This window comes from Cucurbita maxima, unplaced genomic scaffold (genome assembly GCF_002738345.1).
Source record: "Cucurbita maxima cultivar Rimu unplaced genomic scaffold, Cmax_1.0 Cma_Scf00001, whole genome shotgun sequence".
In the NCBI taxonomy this organism is placed as follows: domain Eukaryota; kingdom Viridiplantae; phylum Streptophyta; class Magnoliopsida; order Cucurbitales; family Cucurbitaceae; genus Cucurbita; species Cucurbita maxima.
Window position 1 is genome coordinate 5,511,869 of NW_019272017.1, and position 16,418 is coordinate 5,528,286.

Below are 16,418 nucleotides of genomic sequence, written 5' to 3' on the forward strand. Positions count from 1 at the left end.
TGATACATTGTTTAATATTTTATCAATTTCTTAATGATTTAATGAAAATGTTGATTATCTTCATGTTGACTAAAATTTAAAATCTGAAAAAAGTAACACTTCGATTTTAAATGGCATTAGAACAACATGTCTGCCGATCTAACTCTGTGAATTTATGCTTTGCAATTCTATTAATTTTGGTGGGCTCGTACTTGAAGAAAAGAACCATTTGGCAAGAACTCAATGGGTGAATGGCATTAATTTGTGCGGCAGAAATTAGTTGGGAGATTCAACTTTTATGCCTCAAAGTAGAGATAATGCAACCCCACGAGTTTAATGGCTCTGAATTTGGTAAGAACCAGAGATCTCTCCCTTTCGAAATTGGAGTTTCCATTGATAGCAAAGAGAGTAAGGATGGTATCAGTGTTCTTACTTATTTTACTCCTCTCCATATCCACCTCTCACAAAAGATTATTCATTGAAGCAACCGAACACACGGAAAAGCTAGCATTTCATGGCTTCGATAAATCGATTCTTGCATCAAAGTACCTTCAAATTTATAACAACTCCAAATATGGAACTTTGCAGCTCGACAATGGCTTGGGAAAAACTCCTCCCATGGGGTCTCTCTGTCTCTCTCTCTCTCTTTCATCTCTTTTCTTTCTGATAACAGTGTTTTTATGCTATCTTTTCTTTTTCTCATCAGATGGAATAGTTGGAACCATTTTGGCTGCAGTGTAGATGAAAGGGTCATCAAAGAAACCGGTATTTTCTCTTCTTTTTAGGTTAACAATATCGGGAAAGATTTGAATTTTTGATCTTTTTTTCCATGACACTTATTTTATGACCGGTTAGAACCATGCTTGTATTAGCAAATAATCACCCTACTTTTCATGCCCGAAAAAAAAAAAAAAACATATTTCCAAATTTTAGAGAGGGAGGCTCATAGAAAAAGTACATTAACTATTTTTTTTTTTACAGCTGATGCACTTGTTGCCACGGGACTGGCAGAGTTAGGCTATGTATATGTCAACATAGGTAATTTTTCATCATCTACTTTTATCACGAACAATTTATGTCCCGATTAGATTATAAGCTTTCAACGTGTATCTAACAAATTTAATAAAAATTTAAAATTTTTATTAAAATTTTAAACTTTCCATTTTTGTATTGAGGGGCATATAAACTTTGAAATAAATAGTTAGTAATAATGCAAATTTAAGAATTTATGAAAGTTTAAATTTGTAAATCTATTAAATATATATTTCAAAAAAAAATTAGAGACTTAACTAAATAAAAAATATAAAAGTTTTAGAGATTAAATTTATAATTTAGGTCGGCTATATTTTAAAATTTAGTTGTTTCAAACAATGGCAGATGATTGCTGGGCCAACAAACGGAGAATTCTGGTAATCTCTCCTCCCTTTTATTTTTTTCCAATGAAAAATTAAATATTTTAATAGGAAAATAATAAATTTAGTCCTAAAACGCACGTTTTTATTTTTAATTCACACATGTTTAAAAAAAATTAAAATATTTTTACACTTTCAAATCTTTTAATGCTACCCTTAAACTAAAATATATAATATATTAGTTTTAGATAAAAATTATTAGTAATTTATTTAAAAAACAATTCTAGTAAATGCTCTTAAACTTTTTTTTATAAAATTTTTAAAAAATTATCGGTACTCGTTTCATAAATACCTTTTCTTCTCTTTGTTTTTTGACCTAAATACTTTTCCATTTTTCCTTCGACGAGGGAAACCAATCTTTTAATGAAATTAACCATCTCAAAAAAACGTCTCATTTTCAAAAACATTATATGGTAAATCATAGTCATTTTAAAAGCTTAAAACGATTGAGTTACGAAAAAATTGATTATATCATTATTTTAATATTCTTTTTTTACATCCGACAAGTATGAAATCAATACTGATTGAAGAATGAAGGAAATGACGTTACAAAAAGTTTGAATACATGATTTTCTAGTATGATATCGTAGTAAATTATGCTAAGGTTCCACTTTGTACAGGTTTTCGTGGCTCCTCTCTTGGCTCCTGATCCCAATACTTTTCCTTCAGGGATTAAAGCCCTTGCTGATTACGTACATGGGAAAGGCTTGAAGCTTGGAATATATGGCGATGCTGGGTATGACCGATGTCTAACTCATCTTTTGATGTTAAAATTTTTTTAATATTGTCTTTGTTTCTCTCTCTCTCTCTCGATCGCTTGTTTCGTTAACTTGCCATACTGTTGAACAAGGCAATTAACCTGCCAGCAGAGACCAGGGTCACTCGGCTTTGAACTTTTGGATGCAATGGTGCTAGCATCTTGGGTGAGTAATTTCCATCTTATAACCTAGCTTTGTTTATCGAATGGTTACTAACAAATTTATGAAAATCTAAACATTTTTCAGGAGGTGGATTATTTGAAGTATGATAACTGTTATGATATGGGAATCAGTCCACAAAAAAGGTTCACTTTCAAACCTCAATTCATTTAGTCACTATCAGCTTCTTTGATTATAGATTAATTGGAAGATTTGTTTGTATATTGTTTCTATAATTTTCAGATACCCAGCTATGCGTGATGCCCTAAATTCAACTGCCCGAAGCATTTTCTACTCAATTTGTGAATGGTATATTCATCCTCTCTTCCACATACGGTTTCAAAACACTTGAAAAGCTCGGAACTTGAATAGGGATTTAGTAACTATTTTGTTTCTTTCTAAACATTAATCTCAGTATGCATGTAATGATTTGGCTTCTACAATTTAGTTCCTACTCTTCTTATGTTTTGGGTGAAATATTGGTTTAAAAATCAGATGATTTATTAACCGAAGCTTAATTGTTACTTTTTTAGTTATAAAATTGTACAATTAAGATTGAACCATTGACTTTTTTAAATGGTAATTAATGTTTTATCTATTAAAATAGTATGGTGTGTGGTTAGGGGCGTTGATGATCCAGCACTATGGGCTCCTAGAGTTGGAAACAGTTGGCGTACAACAATTGATATAAGTGATTCATGGGAAAGGTTAGGTTTAAATCTAGCCCTAAAATCTTCCCATTATTGTACTAAATAACCCCTAAAATGTTGCATTTAATTAACTTCAAAAAAATTGTTTTTTTTTTGGTTGAAGCATGACTAGAATTGCAGATATCAATGATAAGTGGGCAGAGTATGCAGGACCTGGTGGTTGGAATGGTATGAGATTGATTGTGTTTGAAACCCATTCAACTTCATCCATTTGTTCTCTAAGTTGATCTGTAATTCCCATCTTACCATGTGTGTGTGTGGACAGATCCAGATATGTTGGAAGTTGGCAATGGTGGCATGACCTATCAAGAATACAGAAGCCATTTTAGCATATGGGCTTTAATGAAGGTTTCATTTTTACAATAACCATAGAATTTGAAAATTTTAACAAACAAATAACTTGTAGATAAAAGCAGCCTAATAAGATTTACTTTCTAAAAATAAAACCCCAAATGGTTATCAAACATGCTCATTTTGTGCTCGTTTTGAGTTCATCCAAATGTGCATGCAGGCCCCTCTGTTGATTGGTTGTGATGTGAGAAACATGTCTCCACAAACTTTGGAAATTCTAAGCAATAAGGAAGTCATTGATGTAAACCAAGGTGATCAAAATTTATTTATACTATCTTTTCTTATCTTATACCCCCTTTTAAACAAGAACACTTATTATTTGCTCACATATCAAAAGGGAAACTTAAATTATGGACGCAGATAGTCTTGGGCTCCAGGGAAGAAAAATTAATGTTTCTGGCAAAGATGGTTGTCTTCAGGTTCTCTTTTTAACTCTTTGCTTCATCTATACATTGTATTAGCATAACAAAGTTATGAATTTAAACTTCAAACTCGTCTTATTTAGTTTACAGTTTTTATTAGATCCTTAAACTTTCTGGTGTTTCTTAGGTGTGGGGTTAGGTGTTTGGTGAACGAGTCAATGAGTGAGGCATGCAAACCAGCAAAAACAAACTAAACCTACACAAGAAACACCAAGAAAAACCTAAACCCATTTAAAACCAATTTACCCCACCGTCCTTATAAATCTAGTCAGCGTGCATGAGAGTTAAACTGACAGAATTAACGACAGAGATATTTTATTACACACAAAATTAAAAATTTCAAACACTTTTGACATAAAATTTGAAGTTTAAGGACTATAAGTACCTTTATATCGCCTACACTTTGCTAGATTAATATTTTATTTCGGCACATAAGAAGAGAACAGCATGACTTACAATGGCTCCATGAGAAGCAAAGTAAAAAGAAAGAGTTGTGACTTACAGGTGTGGGCAGGTCTCTTATCAAGCTCTGCACCTGAGATTCGCTTGGCTATTGTTCTTTGGAATCGATGTTCAACTGCTTCAATGATCTCAGTAAGCTGGCTTGAACTTGGAGTTATATTCGACGTCATTGTCTCAGTAAGGGACTTATGGGAGGTCAGGATCCTAGCTCATCTAAACTAATTTACTCAGTATGCATGAACTGATATTCTCATCTTATTTAACGACTTCTATGAAGCAACAACACTTTAGTTTAAATGACATGACAATGCTTGTGTCTGTATGTGCTTCATTCCTTAGTCTATCTTGATGCAATGCAGTATGAGTTGTTTAATCTAACTTGGTCGTCTCATCACCAATACTTGCAGCACAAATTTCTAGATAGCATTAGCCGTGATTCATTTGGGGCTGAAGTTGACTCTCATGACTGCAAGATGTATATCATGACGCATATCCCCTTGTTCCATTCTGAATCTTAGACAATGCTCAGAGACGGGAAGGCCAAGAAATTTAGGAAGTTGTGAAAGAGCTAGATTATGTCATTACTTAAATAAAAAGGGTATCTAGTTTCTCGATCTCTATTCCTTTATGTAAAAGGTAATCAAAAGTCGAGAGATTCGTATCCAAAATGAGTCCTTTAAATCAACTAGTCTCTCTTTATAAGTGACTTCTGAGGGATAATAAAATATGTTGTGAAGTATTATTGAAGGGTGTTCCTATCTAGAACCTATCAGTTATACTATTGAATCTCTTTCTTAGTATCAACAGAAAATTTATACTATTAAGCTTTCGTTCAAATGTTCTACAAATTAACGTACTAAGTTCTACAGATCAATGTAATAAATTTTCCAAAATACTTACCAATTTTACCCAAAAACCATCCCTCAGCAGCATCTTAATCTAAAGCCCTGTCAATTTTTTTCCACAGCATTTGTTTGTAATTCAATGATATCGGGTAAGAACATTATTTTTAATAATGCTTCACAGGAAAATACCTAACATAATGTAAAATATTACAACATTTGCCAAATTTAAAAGTAGTCATCAAATTTGCAAAAGGGAACTCAAGTAATTGTGGAAAAAAATTCATGCTCATGCAGAAAGATACAGGCATAATATAAACGAGCGCATAATAAGAACAAAATGAAAGATCTGTGAGGAAACAACAGACTGAAAGTACTTTAAATGTCTTTAAAGCTGACAAAATGCAAATATGAAGTATAAAAGACTGTAACTTAACTTTTTCTTTCTAAATAATTCACATGTTTATTGAGCACATTTCCACGGTTAATGCATGTGACCCATAATTATCTTCATCAATTTTCAAACTGAGAATAGAGAAAGATGGATGCTTACACCGCTTTGGTTTCGCTCTAGTTTTCCTGTGAAAGTGCTGTACTTTCCATAGCTGCAAGCACTCGCTACAATATTCATGTGACTTGATGCACACCAAGACAACTCTGCTGCAGTTCAAGAGCAATTCTGATGCACTCTGCCATAGGACAGTTCGTCTTGATTGCGTTTGAGGCAATATGAGACCTACTAGCAGCATATCCAGCCTGCAACACCAAAAATCCTCAGAGAGAGATAAAAAGAAAAGAGAGAACTTTTTTTCTCTTCACGCATCTACATTCCGCGCAAAATCCTGTTCTCTAGTTATGAAACGCAAACACTCTAGTTTGGGAAACTGTCCACAACATACAGACTTTAAATTGTCTTGTATAAAAATGATAGTCTTAAAATATATAAATTTAAGTAAACGTATGCAGGCCACATTTATGACCTATACTCATAGAAAATAACCCGTCATGTCTATGCCAACATTTCTTTGATTTCCAGAATGTAGTAGAATCTCATGACAACAAAAACAGTTTAGCCGCGTGGGCAATAACATGCATCACAAAATTTATCAAATCTTAACTACCTATACTCTCACCTTGATCATCTCGCTCATCATGGTATTGAGGGGAGGCGAATTTACTTTTGCCCGACTTGCCACCTAAGCATGGGAGGTTGATACATCACGTCTTACATTGTTGGTCCAGAAACAGAAATGAAATATTAAACCATGAGAAAATAAACACCTCGTCCATTTTGATATACCCTACTGGTAGTTTGGAGTCACTCTCATCCACCATTTGCCCCAGAAGTTTCTCAAGATCCTTCCCCTGGCCATTGCCTATCCATTCCCACTGCATAGCTAAGGTTAACATGTCTTCAATGTAGTCTGCACTGTGTAGAGGCCCAGTCCAAAGAGGTCCCGAGACCACAAGTGACTCGGAAACCTAACATGGAAATTTTTTTAACTACAAGATTAAATGTTGCAAGTATTTACATTAAAAAGAAAGCACCCAACGAATAAGCAAACAACAAATTCAAGCATATTCAACTTGAAGCCATGGCTATATGGACCATGCAAATTATATGAGGAACTTTCGGTATCAGTTTAAAATATGGAAGCTGCTGAAACCAGTGGATGCTTAAGCTCAAAAGAGTAGCAGAATGCCAGTCATAGTCAGTCTTACTCTTGTATCATTGCAAGGACAACTCATCTGTCCAACCTCACTCCATGAAAAACCTTGTGAATTTCCACATTTTTTGCAATAGCTGACGAAACCATAATGCCTGACATAAATAGTGGGAGCATGAATCAAGCATCATCAATTATCATACAAGATACATCCAGCACTAGCAGACATTCTAAACTCGTCAACTATCACCTGTTTTTATTGATCCTCCCTCGACTGATTCGAAGCATAACTCTAAAAACAGGTCCATGGTATGAATAATACGAAAAGAGTGGCGTTACATAGAAACCCAGTACAGAAGCTTCACGTGCAACCCCACCTATAAGCATTCGCAAACCAATTTCATTTGAAAATGGCATGGGACGTACATATGCTCCATATGCAGCTAAAGATCTAGAAAGAGAGAAAAAAAAAAAAAAAAAAAAAAAAAAAAAAAAAAAAAAAAAAAAAAAAAAAAAAACAAGAGAAAGGAAAAAGGAATTTTTAATTACCACACCAGCCATAGTATAGCATACACATTCATATAATTACCCTCCAATATTCAAACTACTACTTAGCACTCATTTCGCTTGTAGACTTAAAACTTAGCACAAGGGTACAAGTCAAAACCAAAAAAAACAACATTCGGAATGGTTAGGATCAATTCTGTTAGTCTTGGTATGCCTTTTCAATTTTGGCTGGTTTTGTCAGTTAAGCTTTTTAAAAATTCGGCTCTATCTTCAGTTTTAAAATTTTCTTAAACCAATACGTCGGCTTTAAGACTCAATAAGAGATATAGAAATATTAATTGAGAGGTAATACCATATGGAACTACTAAAACTTCATACTAAAATAATGTTATATATTCAATCAGTTATATATAGATAAAAGCCCTTACATTGATCAAGATTTTAGCGGTTACATTTCATATCAAGATTTTCAATGAAGCGGTTAATGCAAACAAGTAATGGAATACAAATTGTAACAGATAAGATTGTGCACTCACTGAGAAGGGTGATGGCCGCCGGAAGAGAAACCATCCGTCGACGTAACATAGAGCAATCCATCCAATTTCAACGCATTAATAGCTGGCCTCAAAAACGTCGAATCACTCCCAAAGGAATCAACATCAATAAAATCAAAGAAATCCTTTTGCAAATAGAACTCCGACATAACCCTGTTCGCATCACAATTGGTAACCATCCACCGCCGAGTCTCCCCAAAACCTTCCGCAACCCTCGATAGATTCTTTACTATAACCCCCCGATTTTCGTCATTGGCGTCATTCGCCAACACAAAATCAGCCTCAGCCTCGACCAAGTACCGAAGCGACCGAATCCCGCAACCGCACAATGCGTCGAGAACCCGAAGACTTCCCTTGGATTTACGGTAAAGCGCCGCCGCGAGGACGCCCAAGTCGCGTCCGGTGGCGCTTTCATGGCGGAAGAAGGTGTCTCCAATGTCGAATTCTATGCCCCTTTCGGTGCGATTGTTTGGGAGGCAATTGTTGAGGGGTTTTTTCTGCGACTGTGAAAATTGGAAGAGATGAATCGTTGAAGAGGAGAAGCAATGGGAAATTGTTTGTTGGCTGCGAAGAAATGGGGAAGGAGATAGGGTATTCAGCATCACAGTTAACATGGCGGGAAGTCGTTAGATTCTGCATTTTCATGGATTTTATACGGAATTTATTTCTTTATAACCAATTTTTATTTATTTTAATATTTATACTTTAAAATTATTTATTTTTGTCCATAGACTTCAAAAATTAATTATTTTCATTAAAAATTGTGTTAAAAAGATTTTTAAATTTACCATATATCTCATTTTTAATTGCCAAATAATTGCGGAAAGTTTGTCTCATCATTCATTGATATATTAGATTCGTGAAGTCGAAGCGAGATCATGCCCAAAATAGGCCCCAAATCGGCCATCACTTGAAAGCTTATTTCGGAGGCTAAAAACCCATATGGCCACCATGACCATGGTTGACTAGGGCGAGGCTAAGGTGACCTGAAGGACTCTCCTAACTCGAGACAACTTTGTGACTCCAACTAAATCTCGTTCAAACCAATCCAAAGGGAAAAATTGGAAACCACAAGTAAATCTCGAACAGAAAAAGAAGGCTCGAGTCCTCTTTCTCACCCAAGCTTGTATGCCCTTTTCTTTGATCTCTGACTTAAGCATCAACGCGTATGTGACAAACATCACATCAATGTATAGTTTCGGCTCGATTGTTAGAACAAATTATAGAAAAATAACAACATTGAGCACACAAACAAGTACTTTACAAGAATAGAATCCCTTTCCCTTGCATTTCATCTCAGTACCCAATTTCACATAGTTTAGTATTTTTACAAAGCTGAACCTCAGAAACCATACAACTTGCACAGAATAGCTGCAATGCATCAGAATGAGGCTAACCCAATTATTATACCTGAATCGTGGGAGAAGGATAACTTATGAGTTTGCTATCCTTCCTATATTTGAGGCAGTTGATGGATACGATAATCTACATTTCAGCACGGGCCGTGGCTGCAGGTGTGAAGATGAACATTTTGCAGTCGTGAGGGTCGACTTCTGCTCCGAATGATGCCACTGCATCTCCTGCAACATCTTTGTGCTGCAAAAGTCATCGTACCGAGTTAGCACAAAAAAACTTAGCCTGTTGCAAAGCGAATAGACGTAAGCGAAGGCGGGTGGCTATTATTCAGCGAAATTATGTGTTTGTATGAGCTCATTGCTCTGAAATGGATCCAACCATTGAGTCTCCTCTCCTACAGTCCTACTAAGATGGGTTTTGTTAGAGGTCAGTTCAGATGTTCTATCATGTGTTATTCCTACTCGAGTGTCCGAACGTGATCTCAAATATTATCTCAAGTGATTGGATCCCTTACCAGCCACAAGTCTCTTACGGAGACACTAGTGCCAGGTTTAAGCCCAAGTGTGTTCCAATCCGTGGTGATCGTTGATGCAACCGAACATCGATTCCAAAGAACGACAGCCAAGCGGCTTCCAGATAGAGGACCTGCCCAAACCTGTAAGGCAACTCTTTATATTCTGAAACATTCACACCTAACTCAGCCAGCTAACATAGCAAGTTTGCAAGGTAAAGATAATTCCAGATATTAATGTGACATTGTTCTTCATCAAATACAATCTATAAGATGATGCAAAAACTGGATTACCTGAAGGCAACCATCCTTTCCAAAAACTTTAACCTTTCTTCCCTGTACCCCAAGAGGATCTGCATATAATAAGTAATTATTAATTACGGCATCGTTTCTTTTGTTATTTACTTTTCGGGGTAAGGATGTTTTCAAAACCCAAACAAGTTTTGAAAACGAAAAATAATCGTTTTAAAAACTTGTTTTTGTTTTTTAAATTTGGCTGTGAATTCAAATGTTTCCTAGAAAACATGAAAAAAAAAAGATGCGGTTCACCTTGGTTTACTGCAATGACCTCCTCATTGCTAAGAATTTCGAAAGTTTCTTTAGTCATGCTTCGAACGTCGCAACCAATCAAAAGAGGGGACTGCAAATTAACGTTAAAAATTTTGAGATATTAATGGACGAAAAACCGAACGAACGTTGTGTTTGAATGTGGCCAGCCTTGTTTTATGCTAGGCAAACACAATGTTCGTAAAACAAATTAAGATGTCGGGTAGCCTTGCAATCAAGGATTATGTGGGTAGGGAGGCAGTTTATGATCTCTGTGGAACTAAAACAATATAGAAATAAATTGTAGGAAGGTCGGTTGATTGATATTTCTATACGAATATGCATATGTCGGGCTGTAGAAAGTACGACATGGGATGATATAGACGGAGAAGGGGATGGAGAAACCTTCATCAGAGCCCATATGCTAAAATGAGCGCGATATTCCTGATAAGTCATGCCTCCATTACCAACTTCCAACATATCTGGATCTGTCCACAGAAGCTTCATGTGAATACTAAACCTCGTAAACAAACAGAGAAATCGACACCTTCAGACATAATCACTTGCCTACCATTCCAACCACCAGGTCCTGCATACGCCGCCCACTTATTGTTGATATCTGCAAGAGTCGTCATGCTTGAACAAAAAGAAAAACACAAAACACAAAACAATACCGATCAGCATCGTAATAGATCAAAATTAGCATTAATACCCCTGAAAATGAACTAAAGGAAGGTGCCAACAGAAAATGACACGAGGGAAATTGTATATGATTAGAATCAGTAAAGAAGGGACGTTTACGGAGAGGCCTAGAACCTGACCTTGCCCATGTATCATTAATGTCATCGGTTGTACGCCAACTATTTCCAACCTTGCCAGCCCACAATGCTGGATCATCGACACCCCTGATGGTAGAAAAAATATAGCACGATAAATTCATAGATGATAGAAACAAGATAACAAATACAAGAAAAAGAATCAGAAAAGACGTGGAGAAGAACAAGAATACCATTCACAAAGTGAATAGAAAATACTACGCCCAGTTGCGTTTAATGCATCACGCATAGGTGGGAATCTGGGAGTCAAAAGTTAACTTCAAATCAGTAAGAAGCTTCAATTTACAATCAAATAAAGCAATTAGTATAATAAGGTGCAAACCGCTCTATCGGTTTAATTCCCAGATTGTAGCAGTTATCATACTTCAAATAATCAACCCCCTAGTAAAACAAAAAATGGAAAAAAAAGATATAAAATCAGATGGAATAAAATAAACTTAAATACTGAACTGATGGTAGAATACTACGGAATACTTAGAAGTTCAAAACAAATGAATGTTTGTTCATCAAAAAAATTCCTAGACGTCGATCAATAATCTACATTTTCTGCTTTGAGGAAGTACATACCAATAAGGTCAAATTGGACTATCAAAATCCGTGTTGGAGGGAGAAAAGATGTCCAGGCCTCGAATAGGTAGGACTGGGACTACAACGAGCCTTTAAAAATTTTGAAGAACCACAAGCCATTGCCATAGTTCTTTACAGATTGAGGATCAATGGGGCCAAAGAAAGTGAATCTCAAAACACATATATGCAGATGTTTGATATCCATGAGTGTCTAGACAATCTATGCACACCTTTGGTAATCTCCCTACATTCGGTTGTCATCAGAAAACTGGTAGGATTTTAATATCGTAGGTAGATAGCGACCCTGGTCTTGAACTCATTTCACCAATGTCGTCACTCGACTTTGTTTTCAACTTCCCCAAGAATCACTAAGCAAACTCGTATATGTAGACTATAGATACGGCTTCCTAAGGAAAGTATTGAATACATTGTTCCAATATCAAAAGTTAGATTACAAACTCACCCAAGAAGCAAACAACTCGGCATCGTCATTTTCATGGTAAAGCGACCCTGGTCGAACTTGGCAGGTAAAAATACTGTCAAGTGTGAGCGAGTCAAAATAAACATCATCAGCACGTGCTTTCTATAATGTAAAATATGAGAAGCAAAAGAGAGAGATAACATTTAACTCTTAAGCTTTAGAAGTTGAGTTGACATTTCTTCCTACCCAGCATCAGAATAGATTCCAAGCTTCAAGCCTTTACTATGTACATAATCAGCAACAGCTTTAATTCCTGATGGGAAAGCCTTGGGATCAGGAACCAATTGATCCTGCATCAATGAGTTTGAATAGTTTGTCACTTCGTGTTCATACAAGATTAATATACAAAATGGGACTCGAGAAAGTTCACAGGCGGAGTAGGACAAATATTAAAGTAGAGAATTACAAACAATCGTCGAACTTTGGACAGTCAAATCAAATTTCTTGCACAAAATAGAATTTAAACAACCTTTGAATCTCTCTTTAGAGTAGACCAGCAATCATCTGCATTTATTTGAAAAAACAGTAAGTTCTAAAATAAAATAAAACAAAACATAAAGAAAAGCTTGCACTTCAAACGCTCTGGAAATATACCTATATTGACGTACACATAACCTAAATCAGCCAGACCCGACGAAACGAGTGCATCCGCTGACAAAACCAATGTCCAAATTAGGGAAAACCCATTATTATTGAGGAACAACTAACACAATTCTCAAATATTTCAAATGATGATCTTCAAGTATGAAACTCCCAACAGAGAAGTTACATTTTTCAGAGAAACAATGACTTCAATGAGATTCAAAAACTCGATTTGCTGCAGATTGTATGCACAATATTCCAATGAATCGACATAAATTATAAACTTCTCAAGTAAATTGGATAAACAAACAAGTTTTAAGAAGGGAAAAATGAGTGAAATAACTCAAAGAGAACTATTCTCAGCCTCATTTCTACCAGAATGTTTTTTCTCAACAAGAGTGATGAACATTAGAGCGAGAGATTCAACCGTGAGAACACACAAGGCACGAGGATTTGAAAGAAAGAAGGTACCAGTTTCCTTGATAAGACTTTCATCAATATCACAGGCGAAAAAGTTCCAGCTATTCCATCTGAAATGATACATAAAGACAACATTAAGAACGTAAAATGCTAGGCAAATCCAGAAAACAAAACTTGATATCCCCGATCGTCCAGAAATTGTAAAGTATGAAACCCTAAATCACCTCTAAGCTATTTCCATGATTCAAAATTTGAAGAAAACTATACCCAGATGTTCAAATGATAGAAGAAACCATAAGAGACTCAGAAAAATCAGAAAGACGGATACCCCATCTGAGGCGTTCGAGCCAAGCCATTTTCAAGCTGCAATATGCCGTACTTGGAGGTATCAAAAATCCGATGAAATGAAGACTTGAAAATCGATCTATCATAGCCATTCAACAGTGACACTCCTCTCTCCGCAACCGCCGCAGACGCCGCAGTGAGTGACAAAATCAGTAAAAACACTGATCCAGAGCTTATCCGCTTCGCCATTACTGGATAATCCGATCTCCTTCCTGGGGGAACTGAGAGAGACTTTAAAGGGCCAGGAATATTATCATCGATCTATCGACTTTATCCCTTCGATTAAATTAAAAATTGGGTCAGTTCCTTGCTGGGGTGCTCTGCTTCTGCAAGAAATTGAAGTAAGTAGAAGATTCTTGTTGACCCCACATTAGAAAATGGCATCAAATCCTTTACCTCGATAATTTTCCGGCGAAAATCTGTAATTTTGCCCCCTTCTGAATCGTTAATCATGGACAAGTGTAAAGTAGTGGAAATTTCGACAAGGAAAATAAGATTACGGATAAGATGATAGTATGTTGTAGCTTTTCTTGTTAAATTAATCTAATCATGTTCCTCACGTTTCTATTTTCTGGGAATTTTCTTTTCTACTTTCAATTATTTCTTCTTTTTGTTCTGTCTGTTTGTGCCAAAGTGAGAGGGAATCCCTCTTTTTTATGGCTGAGGTTGAGGAATCATTTTTTTAAAACACTCTAAATTAATAAAAAAAAAAAAAAATTATAAATTTTGATAATATTCTTAAATTTAAAAATAAAATTCTAAAATATCCTATTTTATTTTAAGTATCTCTTAAATTTTTAATAATATTTAAAAATATTTTTTGAATTTAAATTTCTTTCATTAATATATTTAAATTTTTTACTCAAACATTTATTAAAAAAAATATGTTTGCACCTCCAAAGTATTTATTTATTATTATTATTATTTTTAAAATTTAACGATAATAATTTTATTTTTGAAATTAATAGGCATGTTTATTAATTGTTTTGTCCCTGTACCAACTATAATAGTATTTTTTTAAGTTTTTTTAACAAGTTTAAAAGTGCTTTTGAATTTTTTAAAAAAATTTAAGAGTATTAATAAAAAAAATTTAAATGCTCGAGTGTATTCTTTATCACCGGCCAAAAGGTTTGAAGTTCAAAATCACCGACTCTCTCATAATAAATAAATAAAATAAAAATAAAAGTTCAACATCAGTATTATATTTATAGAAATCAACGAAACAACAAAAATATTAATAAAATAAATACTATCAATGTGAACATAAATAAAAAGAATAAATTTGTTAACTGAAGCACTAGTTTATTTGATAAAATATTTATTATTTAAAAAATTGATCTTTCCTTATCCAATCATATAATTATTTTTCAATATTGGTTATAAACACGTTAAATTATACCTCATAATTTAATTTACGAAATTTTAATTAAAAAATAATGTACGAGAATTGAATTGAGCTAAGTTACAAGTCTTTTTAACTTGGTCAACAAATTATCCGATTCAAACGATAATTATAGTTAGATGATAAACTCAAACTATTTGATTTTTTTTTTTTTTATCTTCTTAGATAATCGACCCTTAAAATTGTTGGTCTTCTTTGGATGATCGATCTTTAGACTTGTTGATCAACCTATGAACTTATTGATTATCTTAGATGAGCCTTTGACAAATTGATTAACTTGGATTAACCGTTGACTTATTGCTTAACTTATCGATAATTTTGGGTCAGTCTTTAGCTTGTTGATCAATTTGCATTGGTCTTTAGCTTGTTGATCGATCTCTGACTTGTTGATCTTGATGAAGAATCAATTAATGTCGTGAAGTCTTACCAATAACCGAAGATAAAACATGAACCAATAAATTTAAAATTTAAAAGTTTAGAAGTTTAAAATGTTTTGATTCACTTTACAAAAAAAGAAACAAACATATTGATGATGAAATGGAATGAATGACCCACAAGAACCCTAACCTTTTCAGATCCTAATAACTACACCCTCCTCATGCTTCATCATGATGCTCCTCTATAAAACCACTTTACTATCAACCCTCCAAATGGGTCGTCTCAAGCTCATCAACATGATCAGAATCAGACACCTTCTCCTTCCTGCCCTCATCGTCTTCTTTCTTTGCATCTCCGCTCGCCATCCATCGTGCCATGCCATGGCGGTCGCCCGAGCTCCTAAACATGAAGAAATGGATGATGGGTCATCGTTGGGTGATGAATCAAAGGACAATGATCCTTATAGAATGTATGGTAATGTTCCAAGCCCTGGTGTTGGCCACTGAAAAAAGCTTCCATTTTCAGACTCGGAATAATGTTCGTATTTTCTCTATCTCTTCTTCTTCTTTTTAAAACTTTGATATATTCGTAAGAAATATTGACTTGTTTTAATTGTATATGTTTTTTTGAGGTTTTATTATGTGTCATTCATACGGTTTAATTAGTCTTAATATCATTAATAAATTGCTTATTTAAAGAGCTAATTTTGTAATTTTTAATTAAGTAATTCAATCATTTAATACACTTTTATTTGTAAATATATAAATAAATTCAAATAATTATGATATACCTTTAAAAAAAATTACAACTAAAAATGAAAAATAAATTAAGATAATAAAACAGAAAATTCATGCCCCAATCTTCGGTGATGTTCTAAGCCACTAATGTTGTGGCGATGTTATACTTCACAAAGTCAGCTAAGCTAAGGTTTTGTATGTCATTTTATTGGCTAAATTTTTTTCTATCCGATAAATAAATTAAACCCTCAAACTAAACGTCTATTCTCTATTAGATCCCACATTTGTAATGGGCCAAATTCATTACGTGCATATTCATGACCCAATGGGACCTTGGTCCATTATTTATTGATAACTTCAACCCTCCAATAATTTTTCACACATAAAATTTAGCATTTTTTTTCTCGGACCACAAATAACTTGTATTTTTGGCG

The 16,418-nt window shown here is 34.5% G+C and overlaps 3 protein-coding genes and 1 long non-coding RNA gene across 6 annotated transcripts; 1 reads left to right on the top strand and 3 right to left on the bottom strand.

Annotated features, from left to right (window-relative positions):
* The first annotated feature begins 300 nt into the window (after nt 1-300).
* Nucleotides 301-5,071, top strand: LOC111484225 (alpha-galactosidase 3-like). The gene is made up of 15 exons (XM_023130741.1): nt 301-602; nt 686-744; nt 961-1,017; nt 1,357-1,388; nt 2,012-2,127; nt 2,242-2,314; nt 2,396-2,454; nt 2,552-2,617; nt 2,932-3,015; nt 3,122-3,186; nt 3,284-3,366; nt 3,530-3,620; nt 3,730-3,788; nt 4,296-4,448; nt 4,661-5,071. The coding sequence occupies exons 1-15, from the start codon at nt 316-318 to the stop codon at nt 4,769-4,771; spliced, it is 1,395 nt and encodes a 464-aa protein (XP_022986509.1). The 5' UTR covers nt 301-315; the 3' UTR covers nt 4,772-5,071.
* Nucleotides 3,115-4,416, bottom strand: LOC111484243. The gene is made up of 2 exons (XR_002718469.1): nt 4,294-4,416; nt 3,115-3,320 (listed from the first exon to the last, which is right to left on the bottom strand). It is a non-coding gene; the product is annotated as an uncharacterized LOC111484243 (long non-coding RNA).
* A 188-nt stretch (nt 5,072-5,259) lies between the features above and the next one.
* On the bottom strand, nt 5,260-8,451 carry LOC111484232 (tRNA (guanine(26)-N(2))-dimethyltransferase). Its single transcript, XM_023130753.1, has 6 exons — nt 7,806-8,451; nt 7,013-7,213; nt 6,818-6,917; nt 6,377-6,577; nt 6,229-6,291; nt 5,260-5,851 (listed from the first exon to the last, which is right to left on the bottom strand). The coding sequence occupies exons 1-6, from the start codon at nt 8,435-8,437 to the stop codon at nt 5,723-5,725; spliced, it is 1,326 nt and encodes a 441-aa protein (XP_022986521.1). The 5' UTR covers nt 8,438-8,451; the 3' UTR covers nt 5,260-5,722.
* Nucleotides 8,452-9,062: 611 nt separating this feature from the next.
* Nucleotides 9,063-14,073, bottom strand: LOC111483287 (alpha-galactosidase 3). 3 transcript variants are annotated; one of them, XM_023129479.1, is made up of 16 exons: nt 13,864-14,073; nt 13,451-13,743; nt 13,174-13,232; nt 12,715-12,771; nt 12,590-12,624; nt 12,307-12,410; nt 12,103-12,175; nt 11,395-11,453; nt 11,246-11,311; nt 11,058-11,141; nt 10,808-10,872; nt 10,642-10,724; nt 10,240-10,330; nt 9,985-10,043; nt 9,694-9,834; nt 9,063-9,419 (listed from the first exon to the last, which is right to left on the bottom strand). In XM_023129479.1, exons 2-16 carry the CDS (start codon nt 13,654-13,656, stop codon nt 9,309-9,311), a joined length of 1,293 nt encoding a protein of 430 aa, XP_022985247.1. In that variant the 5' UTR covers nt 13,657-13,743; nt 13,864-14,073; the 3' UTR covers nt 9,063-9,308. The 3 variants fall into 3 exon arrangements, with proteins under 3 accessions (XP_022985247.1, XP_022985233.1, XP_022985242.1); XM_023129465.1 differs by having other exon boundaries at nt 13,451-13,793; XM_023129474.1 differs by lacking the exon at nt 13,864-14,073 and having other exon boundaries at nt 13,451-13,847.
* Nucleotides 14,074-16,418: the final 2,345 nt, after the last annotated feature.

Bases quoted from the DNA above. Each gene is read 5' to 3' on its own strand.
- LOC111484232 (XM_023130753.1), bottom strand. From the start codon at position 8,437: ATGTTAACTGTGATGCTGAATACCCTATCTCCTTCCCCATTTCTTCGC. The intron at 6,578-6,817 runs GTAAGACTGACT...TTTCCATGTTAG, and splicing joins GTCCTTGCAATGATACAAGA to GTTTCCGAGTCACTTGTGGT. The intron at 5,852-6,228 runs GTGAGAGTATAG...TTGGTGTTGCAG, and splicing joins TGATGAGCGAGATGATCAAG to GCTGGATATGCTGCTAGTAG.
- LOC111483287 (XM_023129479.1), bottom strand. From the start codon at position 13,656: ATGGCGAAGCGGATAAGCTCTGGATCAGTGTTTTTACTGATTTTGTCA. The intron at 13,233-13,450 runs GTATCCGTCTTT...GTATCATTTCAG, and splicing joins GCTCGAACGCCTCAGATGGG to ATGGAATAGCTGGAACTTTT. The intron at 10,331-10,641 runs GTTTCTCCATCC...GTTAATTTGCAG, and splicing joins GCATATGGGCTCTGATGAAG to TCCCCTCTTTTGATTGGTTG.
- LOC111484225 (XM_023130741.1), top strand. From the start codon at position 316: ATGGCTCTGAATTTGGTAAGAACCAGAGATCTCTCCCTTTCGAAATTG. The intron at 1,389-2,011 runs GTAATCTCTCCT...CACTTTGTACAG, and splicing joins CCAACAAACGGAGAATTCTG to GTTTTCGTGGCTCCTCTCTT. The intron at 2,618-2,931 runs GTATATTCATCC...GTGTGTGGTTAG, and splicing joins TTCTACTCAATTTGTGAATG to GGGCGTTGATGATCCAGCAC.